This window comes from Pangasianodon hypophthalmus, chromosome 1 (assembly GCF_027358585.1).
Source record: "Pangasianodon hypophthalmus isolate fPanHyp1 chromosome 1, fPanHyp1.pri, whole genome shotgun sequence".
NCBI classification, from domain to species: Eukaryota; Metazoa; Chordata; class Actinopteri; order Siluriformes; family Pangasiidae; genus Pangasianodon; species Pangasianodon hypophthalmus.
In genome coordinates, this window is record NC_069710.1 from 12134322 (window position 1) to 12157810 (window position 23489).

Here is a 23489-nt window from a genome sequence, read left to right on the forward strand (position 1 = left end):
CTATTAGCGCCGAGACGTAAATTCCTGTCACATTGCATTTAATCTACAGTGATCTTACCCTGCTGCTATCCAGAACCAAATTGGGGCAACTTCAAACTTTAATAGATGCATCCAGACAGAGAGTGAGAGGAGCTCACTACAGAAGCACACGGGCCTCATTATTCACTTCAAACCCTTATTTAAACACTCAGAGAGAGAGAGAGAGAGAGAGAGAGAGAGAGAGAGTTGTTTACAATACAGCAGCGTGTAGGGAAAAACAGAGAAAGGAAATTGAGATGGAAGTGAAAAAGCCACATAAATACACTTACTATAAAATGAAATAAGAAAAAAACACAACCAATAACATCAGATAAATAGAGACAGACAGAAGAACGGACAGACAGATACGTAGACAGACAGACAGAAGGAGAGACAGACAGATTAACAGAGATAGATAGATAGATAGATAGATAGATAGATAGACAATTAATCAAACAGAACGATAGACAGACAGACAGACAGAAAGACCATCAGATGTATAGATAGACAGACAGACAGTGAGACAGACATACAGACACAGACAGAAAAAAATATATAAACAAATATAGAAATAGACAGAAAGACAGACAGATATGTATACAGATAGCTAGAGACAGAGAGAAAGACAGATGGATAGACATATAAATAGAGAGAGAGACAGACAGAGAGAAGAACTGTTAAATAAATGACATATTGAAGAGCTCCCACAGATTGCAGTGTAATTGTACTGCATGCTGTAACGTCTCATGTATTACACAGTAAACGTCCATCTGTGACTCATTAGTCACTAAACACAGGATTTAATAATTCTACAAACTCAGGGAAAATGAGTCATTTGCATACGGGTGAGAACAATGTTGCAGAGTGATTTATGAAGAGTAGAGAAAGAACTAGATATGGAGACCCACGTATGAAGGAGAACATGTGAATGTGAAAGGTGTGTGTATATTATGGAGAGGAAATCATAGTTGGCTGAATGAAGCGCTTAAAGCTACGAGATGGAAGATTTTGGAATCTGTGGTAGAAAATAGCTAAAAAACATTTTAGCATTTAGAAATGTTTGTGCCACAGCCGCCAGGTCACACATTCAAAGAGAATTCAGGGCTGTGTCCCAAACCACATAATGCACACCTAAATAATCATGCCACCAAAAGTGTACTGACAAACTAATTAGTATGGTAGTATGCATTCTGGGATGTGGTCCAAGTATTGACGGCTCTGAGGATATAATTAAATGTTATTGTTTCTTCGGTATTACAGATGTTTTATAAGAATAAAACAAGCTTTGTTGCACACATCAGTGGCTGCTCCACTGCGACGTAGATCAGCATGAACTAACCCACTTACTCTAGCTAGCTAATCAAAAACAGTGGAAATAACAATACTATCACCTGTTTGCTCCCCATGTGTGTCATTGAATATCATCGAGTATCATCGAATCTTTGTTCTAAAGTGGAAGCAGTGAATATACACACAAGGGCGAACACATGCCTCGGATGATTCAATCGTTTTTACTCGTTTTTAATCAAGTGTCAAATACGAAAGTACAGAAAAGCACACAAACACCTACCAGCTAATGCATCTCCAGCTCAACAACTTAACAACTGGTTAATGATACAAATTCTACAGTTATCATCTATAACTCACTATCTTCAAAATAATTTAGATGTCTTACCTGTTCAACAAAAAAGAAAAAACAAAACTTCATCAGTCCTTGCTGTCTCCTGATTGGCTGTCAGCTCCTGCCAGTCACTGTGTAGCTGGACTTCTTTTGGGTTTTTTTGTTTGTTTTGTTCTTGTTTTTTGTTTTTTTTCTGCCCCGTAATCCTTTTCTACACATTGATCCCAGTGAATCAACAGTCTGTATTAAGTATAAACACTGATCTGTATGCTAAGGAGTCCTAGTCTCAAACCTATAATGAAACTCCAAACAACACAATTGCTATTGGATTTTAAAATACGTCAATACTTCAACTATTAATGCAATATGTGGTCCGTTTTTATTATACTCTCTTGGCCAGAGAGTATCGACTCTGAGATTAAATTACACTGTCAAAGGAGCTTCTATCTGACAAAACTGGTTTGTCTGTGACTAAGCTCAATCAATGTGCATAAATTGAATCATATAAAAGACGCTGAAAGGCAAATATAAAAGGTACAGGTTCAGTTTTCAGGCCAATACTGCTTTGGACATGTCCTTTTCGACTCCTAGATCATCATCTAATATTACACTTATATTCAGTTTTTCTTCAGTCAAGTCAAAGTGCTTTTACATTTGTACTATAGCTAAGAATCCAATCTAGGTAATACGTAATGGGAGTTAGCTAGCAGGTTAGCACTGTACAAACCTAATGTCTAAATAACATTGCACCACACCTCCTAAACACCTCCTGGACACTGTTTGAGGCAAAAATTTGATGGTGTACATATGCTAATCTGGTAGCTGAAAACTTTCCTTACTCGTTAGCTTGTTAGCTGTAGCTGCAAAACTAAAGCCAATATTGTACACCAAAAATATTTTGGCTACCTTGCCTACATAAGTGTTGGGTGAAATGACTTGTAGCTCAAGTTTGCACAGTGTGGACCTGATTTAAAAAAATAAATAAATAAACAGCTAGCTGGTTTTAGCTGGTAACCAATATTAGCTGTCTGGGCTGGTTTGGTTTGATGGTTTAAGCGAGGTTTAGGACATTTATCAGCTGGTTCTAGCTGGTTCTAACTGGTCAGGCTGGTTCTAGCCGGGCAAGCTAGTCTGGTCTGATGGTTTTAGAAAGGTTTTTTGGGCACTTACAAGCTGGTTCTAGCTATTTAGTTTGGTCTGGCTGTTGTTGTTTTTTAAGGAAGTTTGGATGCTTACCAGCTGGTTTTAACTGCTTCTAACTGGTCAGGCTGGTTCTAGCCTGTCAAACTAGTCTGTTTTGATTGTTTTAGATCACTTACAAGCTGGCTCTAACTGTTTATCAGCTTACCAGCTGGTTTTAGCTGGTTATAACTGGTCAGGCTGGTTCCAGCTGGTAAAGTTAGTCTGGTTTGATTGTTTTAGATTTCTGGGCACTACAAGCTCTAGCTGTTTAGTTTGGTGGTTTTAAAGGACGTTTGGATGCTTACAGGCTGGTTCTAGCTGGTTCTAACAGGTCAGGCTGGTTCCAGCCTGGTTTTAGATGGGTTTTTTTTTGGGCACTTACAAGCTGGCTCTAGCTGTTTAGTTTGGTCTGGTTTGATAGTTTAAAAGGACGTTTGGATGCTTACGGGCTGGTTCTAGTTGATCAGGCTAAAAGACCTTCTCAGTCTGCGAAGCATTGTAGATAAACTAGACCAACCTAACACCGGGCTAGACCAGGCTGGGAGATTAGCTAAACAAAAATGGTGGATGAAGTTATTTATCAGTGTATACATTAGCAATAACATAATTAATATTTCAGAGAAATAACATTTGATTTGCTATTGCTAAAGTTTGTCCAACTGTAGGCTGATAGCTAGTTATTTAGCAAATAAGCTAATTAGCATGTGATCCAGCTAGTTATCAAGCTAAGTACATATATCTATAAATATCCACAAGAAAGTTGTGTTGTTGATTTCCTTGTTGATTTAATGCAGTGCATTATGGGAAATACTTTGGCCACCGTTCTTCAAACACTGGTTAGAAGCTATGGTGAGTGTTTTTTTTTTTTTTTTGGCTGAATGTATAAATTTGCATTTTGAGTAAACTGTAACTATTTTTCTTGCTAGCATTATGTCAATATTAGCAAAAATAAAAAGTAGCTTACTACCATAATTACGGAAAATTTGGGGAAAATAAGGATAAATAAATATCCAAGCAACGTGAAAGCAGATTAATGTTATCGCTTATAGCTTTGGGATTTTACAAAAGGTTTAGTAAATGAGAAAAGTTCTTGTCAGAAGTGGGATTTGAACCCACGCCTCCATTTGGAGACCAGAATCCTCTCTACAGGAAGGTTTGTACCTTGAGTCTGGCGCCTTAGACCGCTCGGCCATTCTGACATACAGACAAAGCGGCGAGAAAACAATATTCAACATCATCTTCAGCCTCCTTACCTGACTTTCTCATTTACTGACTAACTATTGACTGAGCTGCTTACTGTAGAAGTCTGTAGTCTTGAAAAGACAAAAATAGTAATAAAATAAAACAGAAACTCAAAACTGAAACACTGTTGTCGCTGTAATGGCCGCCAGTTAATGCCGTTAATGCCGTTAATGCATCATCGCCCCCTGCTGGTCAAACTGCTTAAATACACGCTCAATAATGAGCCGTTTGGGCTTCACAAAGCGCGCGCGCGTTTCTCTTACTACGTGAGGAAATTGCATTGACATAATTATTAATTTATATACATTAATTAACCTTAATAACCAAAAGGAAACCTTAATTTAAAAAACAACAACAAATGAAAGCCGCAGTTTTGTTTTAAAACAACAGTTTTCCTCTTGGAGACGATTATCTGTCTATAAGATGATTATATAATATATTTTGTTGTGGTTGTTGTTGTTGTTGTATGCAGGCGTTTGTATAAAATATTTTGCAGGTGTTTTTGTAAAATATTTTGTTGTTGTACGCAGGTGTTTGTGAAAATATTTTGTTGTTGTATGCACGTGTTTGTGTAAAATATTTTGTTGTTGTATGCAGGTGTTTGTGCAAAATATTTTGTTGTATGCAGGTGTTTGTATAAAAATATTTTGTTATTGTATGCAGCTGTTTGTGTAAAATATTTGTTGTTGTATGCAGGTGTTTGTGTAAAATATTTTGTTGTATGCAGGTGTTTGTATAAAAATATTTTGTTATTGTATGCAGCTGTTTGTGTAAAATATTTGTTGTTGTTGTATGCAGGTGTTTGTATAAAAATATTTTGTTGTTGTATGCAGGTGTTTGTGAAAATATTTTGTTGTTGTATGCACGTGTTTGTGTAAAATATTTTGTTGTTGTATGCAGGCGTTTGTGTAAAATATTTTGTTGTTGTATGCAGCTGTTTGTGTAAAATATTTTGTTGTTGTATGCAGGCGTTTGTATAAAAATATTTTGTTATTGTATGTAGCTGTTTGTGTAAAATATTTGTTGTTGTATGCAGGTGTTTGTGTAAAATATTTTGTTGTATGCAGGTGTTTGTATAAAAATATTTTGTTATTGTATGCAGCTGTTTGTGTAAAATATTTGTTGTTGTTGTACGCAGGTGTTTGTATAAAAATATTTTGTTGCTGTATGGAGGTGTTTGTGAAAATATTTTGTTGTTGTATGCAGGCGTTTGTGTAAAATATTTTGTTGTTGTATGCAGGTGTTTGTGTAAAATATTTTGTTGTTGTATGCAGGTGTTTGTATAAAATATTTTGTTGTGGTATGCAGGTGTTTGTGTAAAATATTTTGTTGTTGTATGCAGGTGTTTGTATAAAAATATTTTGTTGTATGCAGGTATTTGTATAAAATATTTTGTTGTTGTATGCAGCTGTTTGTGTAAAATATTTTGTTGTTGTATGCAGGCGTTTGTATAAAAATATTTTGTTATTGTATGTAGCTGTTTGTGTAAAATATTTTGTTGTTGTATGCAGGTGTTTGTGAAAATATTTTGTTGTTGTATGCACGTGTTTGTGTAAAATATTTTGTTGTTGTATGCAGGCGTTTGTGTAAAATATTTTGTTGTTGTATGCAGGTGTTTGTGAAAATATTTTGTTGTTGTATGCACGTGTTTGTGTAAAATATTTTGTTGTTGTATGCAGGCGTTTGTGTAAAATATTTTGTTGTTGTATGCAGGTGTTTGTATAAAAATATTTTGTTGTTGTATGCAGGTGTTTGTATAAAAATATTTTGTTGTTGTATGCACGTGTTTGTATAAAAATATTTTGTTGTTGTATGCAGGCGTTTGTGTAAAATATTTTGTTGTTGTATGCAGGTGTTTGTGAAAATATTTTGTTGTTGTATGCACGTGTTTGTGTAAAATATTTTGTTGTTGTATGCAGGCGTTTGTGTAAAATATTTTGTTGTTGTATGCAGGTGTTTGTATAAAAATATTTTGTTGTTGTATGCAGCTGTTTGTGTAAAATATTTTGTTGTTGTATGCAGGTGTTTGTGTAAAATATTTTGTTGTTGTATGCAGCTGTTTGTATAAAAATATTTGTTGTATGCAGGTGTTTGTATAAAAATATTTTGTTGTTGTATGCAGGTGTTTGTATAAAATATTTTGTTGTTGTATGGAGGTGTTTGTGAAAATATTTTGTTGTTGTATGCACGTGTTTGTGTAAAATATTTTGTTGTTGTATGCAGGCGTTTGTGTAAAATATTTTGTTGTTGTATGCAGGTGTTTGTATAAAAATATTTTGTTGTTGTATGCAGGTGTTTGTATAAAATATTTTGTTGTTGTATGCAGGTGTTTGTGTAAAATATTTTGTTGTTGTATGCAGCTGTTTGTATAAAAATATTTGTTGTATGCAGGTGTTTGTATGAAAATATTTTGTTGTTGTATGCAGCTGTTTGTGTAAAATATTTTGTTGTTGTATGCAGCTGTTTGTATAAAAATATTTGTTGTATGCAGGTGTTTGTATAAAAATATTTTGTTGTTTTACACAGGTGTTTGTATAAAATATTTGTTGTTGTTGTATGCAGCTGTTTGTGTAAAATATTTTGTTGTTTTACACAGATGTTTGTATAAAATATTTGTTGTTGTTGTATGTAGCTGTTTGTGTAAAATATTTTGTTGTTGTACGCAGGTGTTTGTATAAAAATATTTTGTTGTATGCAGGTGTTTGTGAAAATATTTTGTTGTATGCAGGGATTTGTATAAAAATATTTTGTTGTTTTACACAGGTGTTTGTATAAAATATTTGTTGTTGTTGTATGCAGGTGTTTGTGTAAAATATTTTTGTTGTTGTACGCAGGTGTTTGTATAAAAATATTTTGTTGTTTTACACAGGTGTTTGTATAAAATATTTGTTGTTGTTGTATGGAGGTGTTTGTGTAAAATATTTTTGTTGTTGTACGCAGGTGTTTGTATAAAAATATTTTGTTGTATGCAGGTGTTTGTGAAAATATTTTGTTGTTGTATGCAGGGATTTGTATAAAATATTTTGTTGTTGTATGCAGGTGTTTGTATAAAAATATTTTGTTGTTGTAGGCAGGTGTTTGTAAAAAAAATATTTTGTTGTATGCAGGGATTTGTATAAAATATTTGTTGTTGTTGTATGCAGGTGTTTCTGTAAGAATATTTTGTTGTTGTATTACACAGGAACTTGTATGACAGATGCTTCACATAATAAAAATGTGTGTAATAGTTTATATAGTGAAATGAAGACGTTTATTTAACATTTTTGGAAGGAGTCTCCAGTGTCAGCACTTTATAAGCTGTGACTTTGAGTTTTCCGCCAAGGGAAAGTCTTCAGGGTGAGGAGGTTGCGCATTCTGGTTTCTTTGTACCACAAGACGCTGCGTTCTTTTTGGCTTATTAACTTCGAGAGGAAAAAGGAAAAGCCTGGTGAGGAAACGACTGCTTATAGCTGCTATAATGCAAGTGATAACAGGAACTTGTTTTGCGGATGTTCCATGACATCAAATGTAAAAAAGTTCATCCATCCATTCTGTACTGTTTATCCTACACAGGGTCGCTGGGAGCCTGGAGCCTAGCCCAGGTGACCCGGGGCACAAGGCAGGGGACACCCTGGACCTGCGCACACACACACACACTCACGCCCATTCACTCACTATGGACAATTTAGAGATGCCAATCAGCCTACAGTGCATGTCTTTGGACTGGGGGAAGAAACTGGAGTACCCAGAGGAAACCCCCAAAGCACAGGGAGAACATGCAAACTCCACACACACAAGACGGTGACAGGAATCGAGCCCCAAACTAGGGAGGCGTGAGGCAAGGGTACTAACCACTAAGCCACTGCACCCCCCCAAATTCATTAATTCATAAAATAATTTTTACCATTTCTACAGTACACCCCATCATATTTTATTCCTTAGCAACTGTTTTTAGTCAATATGCATTTTATTTCCACTCGTTGTCCCTTGGGGCTTGATGTTTAATTATGTTGTACAGCCACTGGAAAAAAATAAGGGATAATACATCACTCTTTTGTATTGAAGGCCCTAGAGTTCCATTCCTATGAATTTTAGCTCATGCAAAATTCATAGTTATTAACGAGAGTGAGTTCATCCAAATGATGACAGAAAAGCTACAACTAACTCCTTACGCCACCTTACTATAACCTCAACTCCTTTTGTAACTCAGAAAAGGGGTTTTGTGATTAAACGGTACGAGTGATATCATATTTGCAGTAGTGATGTGAGAGCATGTTGCAAGCTGATCTTACGCCAGACAATGCAAAAATATTGGATTATATTGGATTGTAACCGGGTTATAAACAATTAATAGATATGCTAGCTTATAGTGTGCATGCCTGTGTAAATTTTCAATGAAAAAGGTGCAATAGGTGCTATACTGTACCTTTTCATGTCGCTGGGGTGCTACGTACAAGGTTACATACTGTATGTTATACCTTTTAGTATGTATTTTTGCTTGGAAATATGAACAGTTTGAAGCACATGAACAACCTTTAAGCATCACTGTTGTACTGTTAACTAGTTTTCCATGATTTACATACATAGTACAGGTACGGAAAGATGTAACCTCGAGGGTATCACCGATATTACTGAATAGGTTTGTATCACAACATGTTTGGTCATCATGCCATTATTAGACAAATCATTTGTGTATTATTTTTTTGAAACTGCAGAGCTGAAACAGTAATCTGATGGAGAAAAGCAAAAGCCTAAGAAACATGGTGATTATTATTACAGTGCATATAACATGGAAATCACTGAGTATCAGTCACTGAGGATCAGGAAGGGCCAAGTCACTGGAATTAACAGTGTGTGTGTGTGTGTGTGTGTGTGTGTAGCACTTTCTGCAGGAATGTGAACTTATTTCTAAGCACAATCAATCACCACTGATCAATGATCAGATGAATTAATGATCAATTCCTGAACACACCTGCCTCCTGAAGTGCACAGGCGACTAAACATTATTATTTTGAATGCCACGTGACAATCCACTACCACAAAATTAAAAAAAAAAAAAAAAAAAGTTCAAATATGCATCAAACTTACCATTTAATGCTAACATTAGTAGTGGTCTTCCATAATGCAGTGGTGATTAATGGAAGAAGCGTGAAAAGAGAGCGCGTGAGTGAAGTGTATAGTAGTAATTACAGCTACGCACAGAGCCAAGATGGCGTTCAAGCAGCTTAAAAAACATGAAGCGAGAGAGTCCAGAGAGAATAAACAACCCGTTTAAAGAGATGTTAAAAAAATAAATAAAGTCTCTAACAGGGATAAAAGTGGTGATTTTTATTTGGGTGGAAGTGCACGCGCTGAAGTAGCTGTGCATGATGGGCTTTTGCAGCCAGCTGCTGGGTTTGTGGGCAGGATGAAGAACAAAAGAATGCGCGAGAGCAGAAGCGCGAGCGCATAATGACCTTGTGAATCACTTTGCGTTGTGATTAATAACATTAACGCGCGGTGGGTTGATGTTGCTGAGACCTGCAGTCGGTACCGGGGCTCGGTGTTCGGTCCGAACGCCTGTTTGAGCTGTTGGCAACTTTCCTGCAGCAAGCTCAGAGAGCCTCAGCATACTAAAGCATCGATTTTTAATACCCGAAATTAGGCGTTTTGCACAAAAAGCAGGCGCGTGCGTCCGTTTTTAGGGCACGCTCTTTGCACGCGCGTACCCCCGGCGTGATTTCGGCACCACTTTCATTCACGCCTGTTTAATTTATAGCAGGTTTAACGCTAAATAAGAGCCACAACGTCACGCGGACTCGCGGCGAGGACTGTGTTAGTTGGGCAAATCCGTCAGCCGATTAAAAGCCTAAACGGCGTTTTGCACGAGCCGAAGTCGCCTCGTCGTGCTCAGTGATGATCCGGCTTTCCGGTGCACGCGGTGTCGCGAGGCTCGCTCGCACGGTTTCGGGTCGATTTGGGCCGAATCCGGCAAAATGCGTAGCGGCGCGCGCCACTCCGAGTCGGTTTTCCGGGAAAAAAAGTTTGTCGCGCGCGTCTCTCTGACAGGACGCTCGGGCGAGCGCGAAGCCTGAAGTGTCCTCTCTCGGCCCGGGCGGTTCGGGGAGCTCGTGCCGGAGCGGGCCGCGCAAATTCGGCGCGAGTTCGAGCGACAAGAAACACAAACCGGAGCGCGCGCGTTTCATGCAAGCACGCTCACTCAGCATGCTGGCCGTTGGTGTTCTCAATCACGTCCGCGCCGAGGCTTCATTAGACTTCCTACCGTGAGCCTAACATACACACACTCACTCATACACACACACTTATTTGTACACACACACACTTGCAAACCGCGGCACACGTTTATAGGACTTTAATAACGGGACGCAGTTATTATTATTATTACTATTATTCATTAATTATTATTATGATTAATTGATGGTAAAAAAAAGTTCCTGATTTGCGCGTGCCGGTTTGTTTTCGTGAGTTTTGCCAGCGCGAGAAGCGTTTTTCTTTATTTCTTCCGAATAAAAGCATCAGGACTCGGTAAAGCCATGGCGGAAACGGCGGCGGCGGCGGCACCGGCAGCGGCGAAAACCAAGAAGGCGAAATCTCCGAAGAAGGCGAAGTCGCACCCGAAATACTCGGACATGATCCAGGCAGCCGTGGTGGCGGATAAAAGCCGCGGCGGCGCCTCGCGTCAGTCCATCCAGAAGTACGTGAAGAGCCACTACAAAGTGGGCGACAACGCCGACGCGCAGATTAAACTGGCGCTCAAGAGGCTCGTCGCCGCCGGTTTCCTGCGCCACACCAAGGGCATCGGAGCCTCGGGCTCGTTCAAGCTCGCCAAAGCCGAGGAGCCGGCGACGAAGAAGAAGCAGCAGCAGCAGAAGCAGCAGCAGAAGCCGTCGGCGTCCGCGTCAGCAGCGGCGAAGAAGAAACCCAAAGCCGCCGTCAAAGCCAAGAAGCCCAAAGCCGCAGCCGCTAAACCCAAGAAAGCTCCCAAACCCAAAAAAGTGGCCGCTAGCAAGTCTCCGAGCAAAGCCAAGAAGCCCAAAGCAGCCGCGAGCGAGAAGAAAGTGAATAAAAAGACGACGGCGGAGAAGAAGAAGAAAAAGTCGTCTCCAGTGAAGGTCAAGAAGGCGGTGAAGAAACCGAAAACAGCCGCCAAGCCGAAGAAGGTGAAAACAGCGGCGAAGAAGCCCAGAGCCAAGACAGCGCCCAAGAAAGCGGCGAAGAAGAAGTGACTTTAAAAACAAAGTTAGCCTAATGACACGGACTCATTATTATATAACACACACACACACACACACACACACACCTGTAAATAGACTTTTTTTTTGAGGATTTGTTTTTTGGGTTTATTATTATTATTATTATTATTATTATTATTATTATCAATGTTAGCCTGTTATTATGTAGGTCTTTGTGTGGACCTGACCTTTCCCCTTTTTAACACTTCCTGCCGTCACTTGTTGCACTATTGGACCTGATGAAAGGAGCTACACTCAAATACATACTTTTTTTTTTTTTAATAAATAAATAAATGCCTGTTGTTATTGTTTGTGTGGCTCTCTAACATGGAGCATTAGTCTTTATACAGACTTTAAGAGGTCGAGGTCTTAACGCTAATCATCATGTCTGTAAACTACATTAGCATTTAAGTGTCATAACTTGTTCGGACACATTTATACTGTACAACAATAAACTTTTCTCCTCTTTTAAACCTTGTGTGTGTGCGTGTGTGTGTGTGATAGTTGAAGCTAAAGTAGGATGCTGCATTTAGCTTACTGACAGAGAGAATGAGCCGGATATAGCCTACAGTTTGTTTATTTATTTATCTGATCATTTATAATGCACTAGACTGAATGGCACAGGCTGAATCCCAAACGGTTCCTCACTTTCTAAGCAAGTGCACTACATAGGGTAGGAAAATAAAGGATGAAGCGTCCTACGTAGTGCACTATTTGGCCAATAGGGAGCCATTTTGCGATTCAACCGGTTTAGTTGCTGGGAGTGTTGCCATGGCGACAGTCCTCGCTAACCACGCCCACACAAGTATCAGAAAAATAATATATAATATACATTTTTATATTTTTTTAGCGACCATCACGTGAATAATCATGTGATTCATCTGTGACGTTTACACGTGTGGTTAGTAATACACGTTGAGTGTCACGTGTAATGCACGTGATTTATTTTCACAAGTACGTTTTGTTTACCACACAAATTCATTTATTGGATTCATTTGTTCATTTGATTTGACATTTTTTCCCATGAGTTGCTTACCTGATAGATTTATTCGCTAATGTGTTTATATTTTCACGTGATTTTTCCACATGGTTCATTTATTCGCACGTTTTTATTTTGATGTTTTTTCCCATGATTCATTTATTAACGTGTTTTTTTATTTTCAAATGATTCATTTATTTGCATGTGTTATTATTTTTACGTGATTTTTCACATATAGGGCATGCTTTAATGTATATTTTCACAGGATCCAATTATTTGAATGGTTTTTTTTAATTCCACATATGATTTAATTTTTTGATGTTTTTTCCTCAAATAATTCTTTTTCACGTGATCTCACTGTTCACATGATGTCACGTGGTACTCGAGCTTACATGCAATTTCACAGCAAAATATTTATTCACATGATTTTTCACATGTCAAACTAGAACCCTTTTTTTTAAGGAAGTTAAAATGAGACAGCAACTTAACTGATTTTGAACAGACCTACAATTATTTTGCAAATCTCAGCATATGTAGTCATTCATTAAAGAGTCCTTAAGGGTGTGGATAACCCAACATCTCTCACTGATCATTTGTTTGCTATTAGTATCTTCACCTTATTATTGAAAAATCAAATCAAGCTGAGCATGTCAGGGCATTCAACACATCTTATTACAATGAGGGGAAATACATATTCAGACACTTTTGTTTTTGTTATTTAATATACTTCCAGTGCACACTGTATATCCACTTCAAATTTACACACAATATCTTTTGACTTTGTACTTATAAATATAAAAAAGTATGTTTATAAGCATAAAATAAATTAATAGGGAAAAAGTATTGACACTATATTAAAAACATACAGTTTACAGTCTATATAAAAAAAGTTGCATAAAATTAAATCAAGTTCCAGACACCCGACACAAAACTCCTCTGCTCCAACGGAAGCACAGAGATGCACGTCTAAACGCATTCAGGCAAATCAGAACTCTTCTGGAACAATATACTCAGATCAGACGAAACAAGAACAGAACTGTTTGGCGATAATTCAGCTCGTCATATTTGGAGAAGGAAGGGTTGTGAGTATGATCCCAAGCACACCATACCCACAGTGAAGCACGGGGGTGGGAGCATCGGGATTATGGGGCTGCTTCTCTGCAAATGTACCGGGCCATACAGTATTAGAGAAGAATTTAATCTTGTTTCAGCAAGACAATTTCCCCTCACTGTATTTACACGTGTTTTTATTTTCACACGATTCTTTTACTGCACAGGTTTTTAATTTCATGCCATTTTCACACAGTTCATTTATCTGCACATTTTTATTTTCACGTTATTTTTATTCACAAAATTTATTTGATTCATTTATATCACTTTTTTTTCCAGGAGTCATTTATTTGATTATTTGCAAACGTGGAATTTTTTCCCACAATTCATTTGTTTTTTTTCCCCCCACACAATTCTGTGATTTTTTTAATCCACAAAAAATTTTATTTGCACTTTTTTTTTAATTTCCACATCATCTTCACGTGGCTTTTCATTTTCATATAATTTTCACGATTTTTTTATTTGCACGTTTTTATTTCTTGTATTTGAATCATTTATTTGCATGTCTGATCACATTTGATTCCTTTTTCATGAGACATTTTTCACATTCAAATCATTTGCTTATTTTTATTGCATGATTTTTTCATGCTTCATTTATTACTGTGCTTGTATGCTTACATGTGATTTTATTTTCACGTTTTTTTTTTTTTTTTAAATCTCCCCATGATTCATTTATGTGCGTGTGGCTTTTATTTAATTTTTCCCCACACGTGATCATATTGTTCACGTGAGGTCACATGGTTACTCGATTTCACACTTGATCAAGTTTTGTGTGTTAACTTCCTGTAATAATACTGTAGCTGTTGCAAATAGCAAGCAGATTCTCTGAATCTGATGCTTGTCTAAAAATGAGTTAACACTTTTGCTTCAGTGATTTTTAGAATGCAGGATAAGTTCTTCCATGTGAGAGATTTCAGATTTTAGAGCTAGATACATTTTAAGCAGATGGGTGTGGCAGTGGTGAACAGACTGAACAACCAGCAGCAACCACTAATATATTTAACTGTGAAACTACTACGTGCATCGGTTATCAGGGGCTGATGATTGCACCTGTGCTTTATAACACATGAGATACTGTGTAATTCGTTTCCTGTTGTAATTCCTAGAACAGCCTGTTAGGGCTGGAGGTATTTTCTTGATTCCTGGTGTCAGCTGTCTGCCATTTGTCTCTTTCGTCTGCTGCCGAAAAGCCTCTGTGTGTGTGCATGTGGCATCAGCAGGACAAACAGTCGCTTCTTTTATAATTTCATTTGTTGGTGCGGATGGAAAAAAAAACAAAAACCCTTGTTCCATGCTCACATGGCGGAGGGGGAAAAAAAACGTTTATTACAAAATATATTCGTTGAACATAATGGCTTTGATGCACTTTAATTAAAAATTTCATAAGAGGACATGTCTGTGAAGTAAAGGGACTCCAGTCGGACCATTCAGGAGTTTGTGTGTGTTTGTGTGAGACTGAATTCCAGCATATTTGATATAAAACAAACAACAAAAAAAAACTCCTAAGCTTTTCTTATGTACTATCTGTATCAGCAAATTGTAATGGATTTCTTTATTCTTTGAAAATGACGATACAAAATGGCAAACCGCACCTAAAGATCCGACACGCAGAGACCTGAGATGAGTGTGGCGTCTCTTTTCAAGACCGGTTTAAAAAATAATAATTAGATTTCATATATATATATATATATATAACATGGAAATTCTTTTTTTGGACCTTTTATCATTCCAGTCAGTCATCATTATAATACAGTGACCACCTGCTTCCTATAAATAAATGCCAAATAAAACTATCTGTCTCCCTATATCTCTCTCTCACACACACACACACACACACACACACACAGACATGGTCTCATTGATGCTGAGAGGTGTGTGTGTGTGTGTGTGTGTGTGTGTGGGTCTCAGCTCCATTTGGCATAAAGTCCCAGGTCAAAAGGTCAAACACAAAGATAAAGAGGTCAAAGTTCTGTGTGGTTAGTAGAGCGGTTAATTCTCCCGCTGCACATACTGTATGTTGGACCAATTAGCACAGAAACTGTCCGTGTGTGTGTGTGTGAGAGAGTGAGAGAGAGAGACTGAGAAGGAGCAGCTGAACAGAGTCAGTTGGTAGAAGAATGTTGCTGGAGTGTGTGTGTGTGTGTTATTTGTGCCTGCTGAAGGCTCTGTAGAAGGCGAATCCCAGCAGGCTGGCGCTGATAGCTCCGAGTGTCACACGCAGCCAAAAGGACGTGCTGTTCATGTCCGAACCGTTCAGGTGTCTACGGACAGGAAATGACATCACACACGTCAATCACGGTACCAAAAATAAAAGCAAGCGAAGAATCGCTAATACATTTTGTTGAAACACAATGGGCCTCGTTTATCAAGCAGGATATGAACAAATTCATTTGTAAAGAGTGTGTGAAAATTTACGCAAATTTTTTGGGAAACTCCTGTTCGTTCGGAAATACTTTGGTATCCTACGAGAGCTCTTGGGTTTGTGTGAATTTACCTATAAGGAGACACGTGAACCTTGACTGATTGGCAATGATTTACTGCTCTTTTAATCATTCCATTATGACAGAAGTAATGGCACCCTTCCCGAGTGTGTGTTTATGGTAGCTGACTCGCTGCAGTGGCTGAGCTGCGTTACTGTTGTCAGTTTCAGCTCACTGTGAGCTCTGCTTTTTATGCCAGTTTTGTGAACGTAAACGTACCGTGAATGCGCTTGCTAATTTACGGCTGATTGACATTAATCGGCATGTGCACAGGAATATGGGAAAAAAAAAAAAAAAATCTGTTTTACCGCAAACCTTTTTAAATTTTCCATTTGATCTGAGCCATGAAATACAAATTTACATACAGTGTACACAAAGTACACATTTCTGTACACACAGGCGTTCTGTAGGTGTAGCTCGTTCACATAGCTGACGTGGAAAGGTCATTAGTATGGAATTAACATGTAGTACTAGGGAGCGTCTTCTGTTTCAGTCTCCTCTTATACTTAGGCATTTGTAAAATCTGAACGCTGGGACGTCTTGAAAAACAGATCGCTGGGACGTCTAATAGCCTCCACATGTCTGAATCCTGCTGCCAGCAGACTGACACACTGAGCTAAAATGCACTGCGTATTTGTGCCACGGAGGAATGCATCCTTGTGTCTCCTTCTTCTTCACCTTTTACTGTTTCATACACTAGAGAATCACTAGCGTAGGTTTTTCTTTTACACGTGATGAATTTTCTCAGCTATGCTCTTGGACGTGGAAAAACAAACAGCGCATACTCAAGGTGTGTGTGAGAGAGAGAGAGAGAGAGAGAGAGAGAGAGAGAGAGAGAGAACGTACGGATACATGGCGGCCCAGGCGATCTTGTTGTAGATGTGTGTGTTGCTGTGTGTGTTGAGCGCGGTGAAGCGGAGCGGCGTAGGGAGTCTGTGTTTGTAGCAGAACTCGGCCGGACTCATTCCGTGGTGCTGCTTCACCTCGGGCAGGTCGGCTTTGGATCCCACCACCACGCACGGCACTCCGCTCGCCATGTAGTGCTGCTGCAGACAGAAACACACACACACACACACACACACACTTCACTGGCTGCATGTTATTTTCTCTTCGAGTTTGGTTTTGGTTTAGTTAGATATTAGGTTAATTTTCTATATCAGCAGTTCCAACTGGAAGGCAATTCACAGGTCTTTATTAATGCGCTCATTTTAATACGTTATAGTTTCTATAGCAACAGCTCACTCACAGGAAACCTGTTGCTATTTAACATCAAAAAACGTATACTTGTTGATATGGTGAAGGAGACATATATTTAACATTCATGTAAAGAGTTTCCAGTGTCAAAGGAACTTCACTTCAAGAGAGAAAAGGGACTATTTATACCTGCTAAAACGTAAGCGATAAGAGGAACTTGTTTCACAGACGTTACACAACACTGAATATATCTATGAATGGATAAAAAAGTATACCGAGTTCTTTTAATTAATCGAAAATTGACAAATTGCTGTGGTGTGAGAAAAATAAAACACTTCAAGTGTGTGTGTGTGTGTGTGTACCTTGTATATACTAGCGCAGTAGTTGAACGAGTCCGGATCGCTGACGTCATACATCAGACAGGCGACGTCACACGCGGCATCCGCTGCTTTCAGGAACTCCGCTTCCACGTCCACTTCCTCCAGCTACAGGAAAAGGCGTGACATGAAGCAGGAAGCGGCACATCATTACATAATCCTGAGCTTCGTAACGGAACGAATCGGCACAGATTTTCTACATGCACGCATCACTTACGATGAGGTATCTCTCCTGGTTGGAGATGGAGACGGTGTTGATCGTGTAGAGTGAGAATACACCGGGGTGGCACTCGTCACCCTGAAACGCCGTTTTATACGTTTACAAATGACACTTCAAAATGCTCACATGTTGCTGTAACGATAGTCTGTTCCCTCACCACGAGGCTCCGCCCAAGAAAGGCTTTCAGGAAGGCGGTCTTTCCTGTCCCACGTGGACCAATCACCTTGCAGAGGAACACTGAGCGCTGCGTCTGTCCCTTCTCCAGGTCTGACGCCTTCTCTCTGGTTACTGAGACATTACAAATGTAACAGGAGATTACTTAATGACCTAAAGCCATGGTTTAACCAAAATCTTCTGTAGCGACCATAGAATGCCCATAATGCACTGTGCTGTTTCATTTCGCTCACACTTTAAAATAGTGTACTTTTATTTCTATATATGCTGTCAATTTTCCACTACAGGAAATGGCGTGTGGACATTTCTTGGCTGAATGGTGTGTGTGTGTGTGTGTGTGTGTGTGTGTGTGTGTGTGTGTGTGTGTGTGTGTATACCCGTGATGGCTGATGTCTGTGAGTCCTGCTCCATCAGGATGGGATATCCGAGGTATCCCAAATGCTCAAGACACCTGTGGACGCCCAGGTACGCTGACAACCTGCAAAAAACGGATGATGAAGCATCAGGAATGTACTGCAAAATAAAGAAGTGAGGAATAAAACACTTGGGGGCATGCTGTGATAGAGAAAGAATCAACGACGGGGTGGTGCGATACATCCTTAGTGCCAGTTGCCATGGTTCCACATGGTGGTACGTGGTTTGTACAGTATGTCCGCTGTACTAGTGTTGTTTGCTATTTTGTCTGTATGCATGTGCATCGTGCGCTATATTGCAAGACACTTACGTCCACTGGCAGAGGTAGCCACGCAGAGAGATGTAGTTGTCTTCTGTAGTGGGGACGCTACTGTACACCGACTCGGACCAGGGCATGTAGGGAAACACAGCAAACAGGTTCTTCAGCTCTGCTGGTGAAAGAGCAGAGTCCTTATCCTGCTCCAGAACATACAGAGAACTCGATAACGTTAGTACAACACTCACGTGGACTATAAGTGCAATAAAAAGCCCGCTTGTTTTTTTTTTCTTTCTCCCTGCTCATTACCTCATCGTACTTCTCAAAGAGGCGCTGGAGGAACTGATAACCGAGATGGTTCAGCTCTGTCGTACAACCGACAGGCACACGCAGCCTGAGAACGCAAAAAAAAAAAAAAAGAAATTCGGAATGAACGGTTTGCTGAAAAAGTCAAATTCGCTGATAAAAAAAAAAACCCAACAGAACTCACGGTGGATAGAGGTAGTCATCTGTAAGCTCGAGCGTGTCGTCGTAGCCGAACTTGCGCAGGATGGTCCACGTGGTCTCGTGACGTCCTCTCTGAATAAACAGTGTGTTCAGAAACAGGAAACCTGGAAACACACACAGGCAAGAAAACGACAGGGGAGAACAACTTCACTCGTTATTCCGTTTTAGTTTAACTGAGAGTGTATGTTAGGTGTATCGTGTGTGTGTGTGTGTGTGTGTGTGTTACCGTTAAGAGTCAGGCCGTTGTCCTGCACGCCATCGCTGGTGTTCTTCCACACGACTGTTTTCACGTCCTCTAAAGCCTGAGGAGCCAACGGGTTCCCAAAACAGGATTTCTACACACACACACACACACACACACACACACACACACACAGAAATGAGAATCTGAACACTTTCTTACATCAGGTGTGTAAGACACCACATCACGGCAGTGCTTAAAATCCCACCACATTAAACGCTCTTTTGAACACTGAAACTCTGAAGTCATCAGTTTATTACCAGAACCTTTACAGGCCGAAGAAAACACACACTGCTGCTGCCTCATGGTTTAAACTCTGCCGTTTCCCACCGGTTCAAAACATAAAAACACATAAAATGTGATACTGGTGTTTAAGGGGAAATAATGCTGTTCTGGGAAAATAATCAGCAGCGGGGTGATGTGATGCGGCTCTGGATCTGATGATCCAGCGTGTGTAAGTCTTGAACTTTTCGCTTATCTCAGACACACACACACAAAATCTTTTTGGTTTTTGAATTTTCTGGAATTTTAACAAAAGGCTCTACATGACCTCGATATGACAAACGCTTCGTGGTGAAGAAGAACACTAATCCAGGAGTTTATTAATAATAATAATAATAACAATAATAATAATAATAAAAAAGTTCTTTACAATGACGTTCCTTAATGTGTGTATTATCACAAAGCACACGCTCTTACCTGAAAGCTGTTGAGTTCAGCATCACTGAGGATCCGATCGTTGTCTTGATCGGATATGGTGAAGATTCGACTAAGGGCACGAACACACTGTGGCTTAAGCTACAAACATAAACACACACACACACACACACACACACACACAACAACCATTTCAGTTTTTGGAGTAGAGTTATTTATTCTTAGTGTTGTTCATGTTGTTGATTTCTGGTGTGTGTGTGTGTGTGTGTGTGTGTGTGTATACCTGTTTGTCCTCAGGATCGTAGAGCGGCGCTGTCGGGTGCAGCACAGCTTTCTGAGCATAGTAGAAAAGCTCAGAGATGTTTTTCAGGTTCTTAGCCGAGCACTAGTGTGGGGGGAAAAAATCTTTTTGATGCAACAAACGCATCTGAAACACATAACCATGAAAGTGTAACTGCGTGTCTCTTTTTGTTCTCACCTCCACGCATGTCTCGATCTCTGAGAACTGGTTCATGATTGGCAGGATGGTTTCCATGGAGCTGCCGGAGCGCAGGTCGGATTTGTTGCCCACTAGGATGATGGGAATCCTATGGAAACGCGACAGCGACAGCTCCCATTAATAAGACTCTGCGATATGAGAAAAGTCCAGTGGGTGGAGTCGGAGCCGATCTAGCTCCTCCTACCAGGGCTGAGTCAAGCCAGAGAGACAGCTCAGTGTGTACAGCGCTGTGTGAGTTAGGATCAGGGCTCAGGCTTATGGGAGGAGTCGGATCAGATCCAGCTCCACCCCCTGGACTTTTGGTTCTGGTTGTTGATATCTTGGACACCGTGATCGAGGTTGCTGACTACAGCTATGTAGACAAAACGTGAAATTCATACGTGTGTGTGAGCGGGTTCTTACTTGTTGCCTTTTTCAGCCTTGCCGTTCACGAGCGGAATCCATTTTGTTCGGATCTGATGGAAATAAACACGCCGTGTACTTGAGTGTGAGAAGGGAGTAAAGAAAGAAGATGTGATAGAGCGCAAGGTACCTTGTCGATGGTTTCCTCACGCGTGACGTCGTACACCACGCACACCACGTTAGCCTGAACGGAACATCGCAGAAGGTTAGTCTCGTGTAAGAGAAAAATCAGCGCAATCGTACAAACACTGCCGCGATAAACACTTCAACGGAGCGCCCTGAAGACTTTACCTTAATGATCTCGTTGCGCAGCACTTCTTCTGACTGCTCGCTCTCTGCACACAACATGACAGGGAGCTACTCTATTACTCCATACTCATATCTGCTTACACACAATTCCACGTATACTATCCAACACGCTTACCGGAGTAGTCCACTATGTGTGTTGGCACTTTCTCAGGTGTGACGTCTGCGGGTATGGTGATCTCCTCGGCCCGGAGAGGAACCTAACCAGTTACACAGACATTCAATTCACAATCAAGCCTGAGCGGCAACGTGTCACAAAAAATTTGCTTATTAGGATCAATCATCATCTGCCCTAGATCCCTCGAGCCACTGAGGACACTACAGTTATGAGTCGCGGTCTTGGTTTGCTTACTTTTTGTCAAGTCTGGATTAACCAACCAACCACACACACACACACACACACACACACACAGGACACACAGCTCACCTCCTCAGGGAACTCTTCTCCTACCAGGGACATGATAAGAGACGTCTTCCCCACTTTGGCTAGAGGAAAGAGAGAATTAAAATAAAACCAACCAACCATGATTTCCTGAATCAGTTTTATTATTATTACCCTATTAAAAAAGTGTATAAAAGTAAATAAAATGAATGAGCGCTCATAGTGATAAGAGTGCACGCCTTCTTTACCAATAACCTTTAAACAAACACTTCTGAACAGACTGCAAACTAAAGAAAACGCCCCAGGTAGGCTGCAGCCCAAACGGCTACCTATTTCCTATCGAGTGCACTACATGTGGTGAGAACTAACCGTTTCTGTACACTAGCTAGAGTGCTATTTAGTACAGAGTGCGCCGTTTGGGATTCAACCACAGGCTAGTGTTGAAGCCGCATACTACTGTACTAACTAGTGTGTGAAAATAGTGTACAAGTTAACGGGTTAGCCTACTAGTCAGTACGGTAGTACGCGGCTTCAGCACTAGGTGAGGCTCGATTTCTTAGCTTTGTTAGGGCAAAAAAGTACAAATGTTAGAGGATAGATAGAGAGATAGATGAATAAATAAATAAACAAGCTACAGTAAAAGTAGGTGTATTTTTTGACAGCTTCAGCCTGCAAGCTAGTTAGACGTTAGCTTTAAAAAAAAAAAAAAAAAAGCCTCCAAAATGTCAGTTTAATTGCTGTTAAAGGATACAAATAATGATGTCAAAATCTATAAACTAAAAAAAAATAAAATAAAAAATTATATTCGTTCGAGGCCAAACAAACAAAAACACCGACAAATCTAAGTCTCCAGCTCTGTCCAAATTCATCCAAATCCATCCGTTTTGGATATGAAGTGCACTACGCAGGGAGCATACGGCACTATTTCAGACGTCATGTAGTGCACCTGCATAGGGAGCGCGGATGTAATTGGGATTGAGCCGCTAAGTTGAATTCAAGTTCGTTCATTTTTAACCGCTAGCTAACAAAGTAACTGATTAGTAAATTAGCTCGGTTGCTAACCCCTGCTGCATAGTAGCATTTGGTCATATTAAATACCAACTTATTTTATTAAAAATAATAAAATAGTAATAGCTAGGGAGCTAACTAGCCCAGGTGTAGACGTTAGCGAATAAACAAGCTACTTACGTTCCCCTAACAGCAGAATCCGGACGTCGCGTTTCATTTTCATTCATTTATTCCTCGCAGTGGGATTAAACAATACTTATGTGTTTGAAGGAGTTAAACTACGCGTTGTATTCCTCTCTGACCCATTCCCATTCCAACCAAGGAGACACAGAGACACATACACACAGACGCACACACTGCATCTTCACTTCCGGTTCCAGGTGAAGCACAACGCCCATTTCCGGTCACAGAGCCGCATCACTCACTCAGCTTCCGGCTGCAACCATAATCTCTATTTACACTTTAACTGTTCTTTGACACACTGTTGAACTACATTTTAAACACAAATAAAGTGTCCTCACAACAACCTGTGCGCATATTACAGACATATTACAGACAAATAGCATTAATAAAACTAATAAATCTTAAATCTACACAATTTTTGTCTGTCCCAGGTCACTATAATGACACAAATATAATCTCCAGAAATCGTGAAACATCCTTTTCCATGACTAATCCATTATTAACCTTTTTTTTTTTTTCAGCTCCCATTAGGTCAACCTTGTTAGCTCACCCCATCAAATTCTTTCTCTTTTTTTTTGGAATATTTTGAACATTCCAAAAAAAAAGAAAGAAAGAAAGAAAGAAAGAAAAACCAAAGTCACGTGATTAAACAATATGTTGCATCATCTGACTTTTCTAAGAAGAAATTAAAATTCTCTCATTCTTTTTTTCCCTTTATTTTCACTGATATTGTGATATTGACTGACATCGTTCTGAACATCCAGTGCCACCCTGTTAACTAAATTATACACTGAAAGTAAATAAAATTTTTTTTTAAATTGAAGCG

At 39.5% G+C, this 23489-nt stretch overlaps 3 protein-coding genes and 1 non-coding gene across 5 annotated transcripts in view; 1 reads left to right on the plus strand and 3 right to left on the minus strand.

Annotated features, from left to right (window-relative positions):
* The window catches only part of rhbdl1 (rhomboid, veinlet-like 1 (Drosophila)), a 49705-nt gene extending 39532 nt beyond the window's left edge, over positions 1-10173 (minus strand). The window contains exon 1 of the mRNA XM_026926657.3: positions 9131-10173. Within this exon, the coding sequence (XP_026782458.1) occupies positions 9131-9133 (3 nt within the window). The 5' untranslated portion in view covers positions 9134-10173. The remainder of the gene's footprint in view (positions 1-9130) is intronic.
* On the minus strand, positions 3913-4020 carry trnal-caa (transfer RNA leucine (anticodon CAA)). Its single transcript has 2 exons — positions 3983-4020; positions 3913-3958 (listed from the first exon to the last, which is right to left on the minus strand). It is a non-coding gene; the product is annotated as a tRNA-Leu (tRNA).
* A 149-nt stretch (positions 10174-10322) lies between the features above and the next one.
* On the plus strand, positions 10323-11747 carry LOC113534066 (histone H1.0-B). The gene has a single exon (XM_026926659.3). It carries the CDS (start codon positions 10576-10578, stop codon positions 11266-11268), a length of 693 nt encoding a protein of 230 aa, XP_026782460.1. The 5' UTR covers positions 10323-10575; the 3' UTR covers positions 11269-11747.
* A 3143-nt stretch (positions 11748-14890) lies between these two features.
* On the minus strand, positions 14891-22888 carry rhot2 (ras homolog family member T2). 2 transcript variants are annotated; one of them, XM_026926655.3, is made up of 19 exons: positions 22661-22888; positions 21518-21576; positions 21209-21290; positions 21076-21119; positions 20915-20968; positions 20785-20837; positions 20362-20470; positions 20167-20268; positions 19926-20024; positions 19212-19320; positions 18969-19089; positions 18788-18872; positions 18533-18678; positions 18186-18286; positions 17792-17922; positions 17632-17712; positions 17400-17522; positions 16690-16886; positions 14891-15624 (listed from the first exon to the last, which is right to left on the minus strand). In XM_026926655.3, the coding sequence occupies exons 1-19, from the start codon at positions 22701-22703 to the stop codon at positions 15507-15509; spliced, it is 1857 nt and encodes a 618-aa protein (XP_026782456.2). In that variant the 5' UTR covers positions 22704-22888; the 3' UTR covers positions 14891-15506. The 2 variants fall into 2 exon arrangements, with proteins under 2 accessions (XP_026782456.2, XP_026782455.2); XM_026926654.3 differs by having other exon boundaries at positions 16690-16889; positions 22661-22886.
* Between the last annotated feature and the right edge of the window lie 601 nt (positions 22889-23489).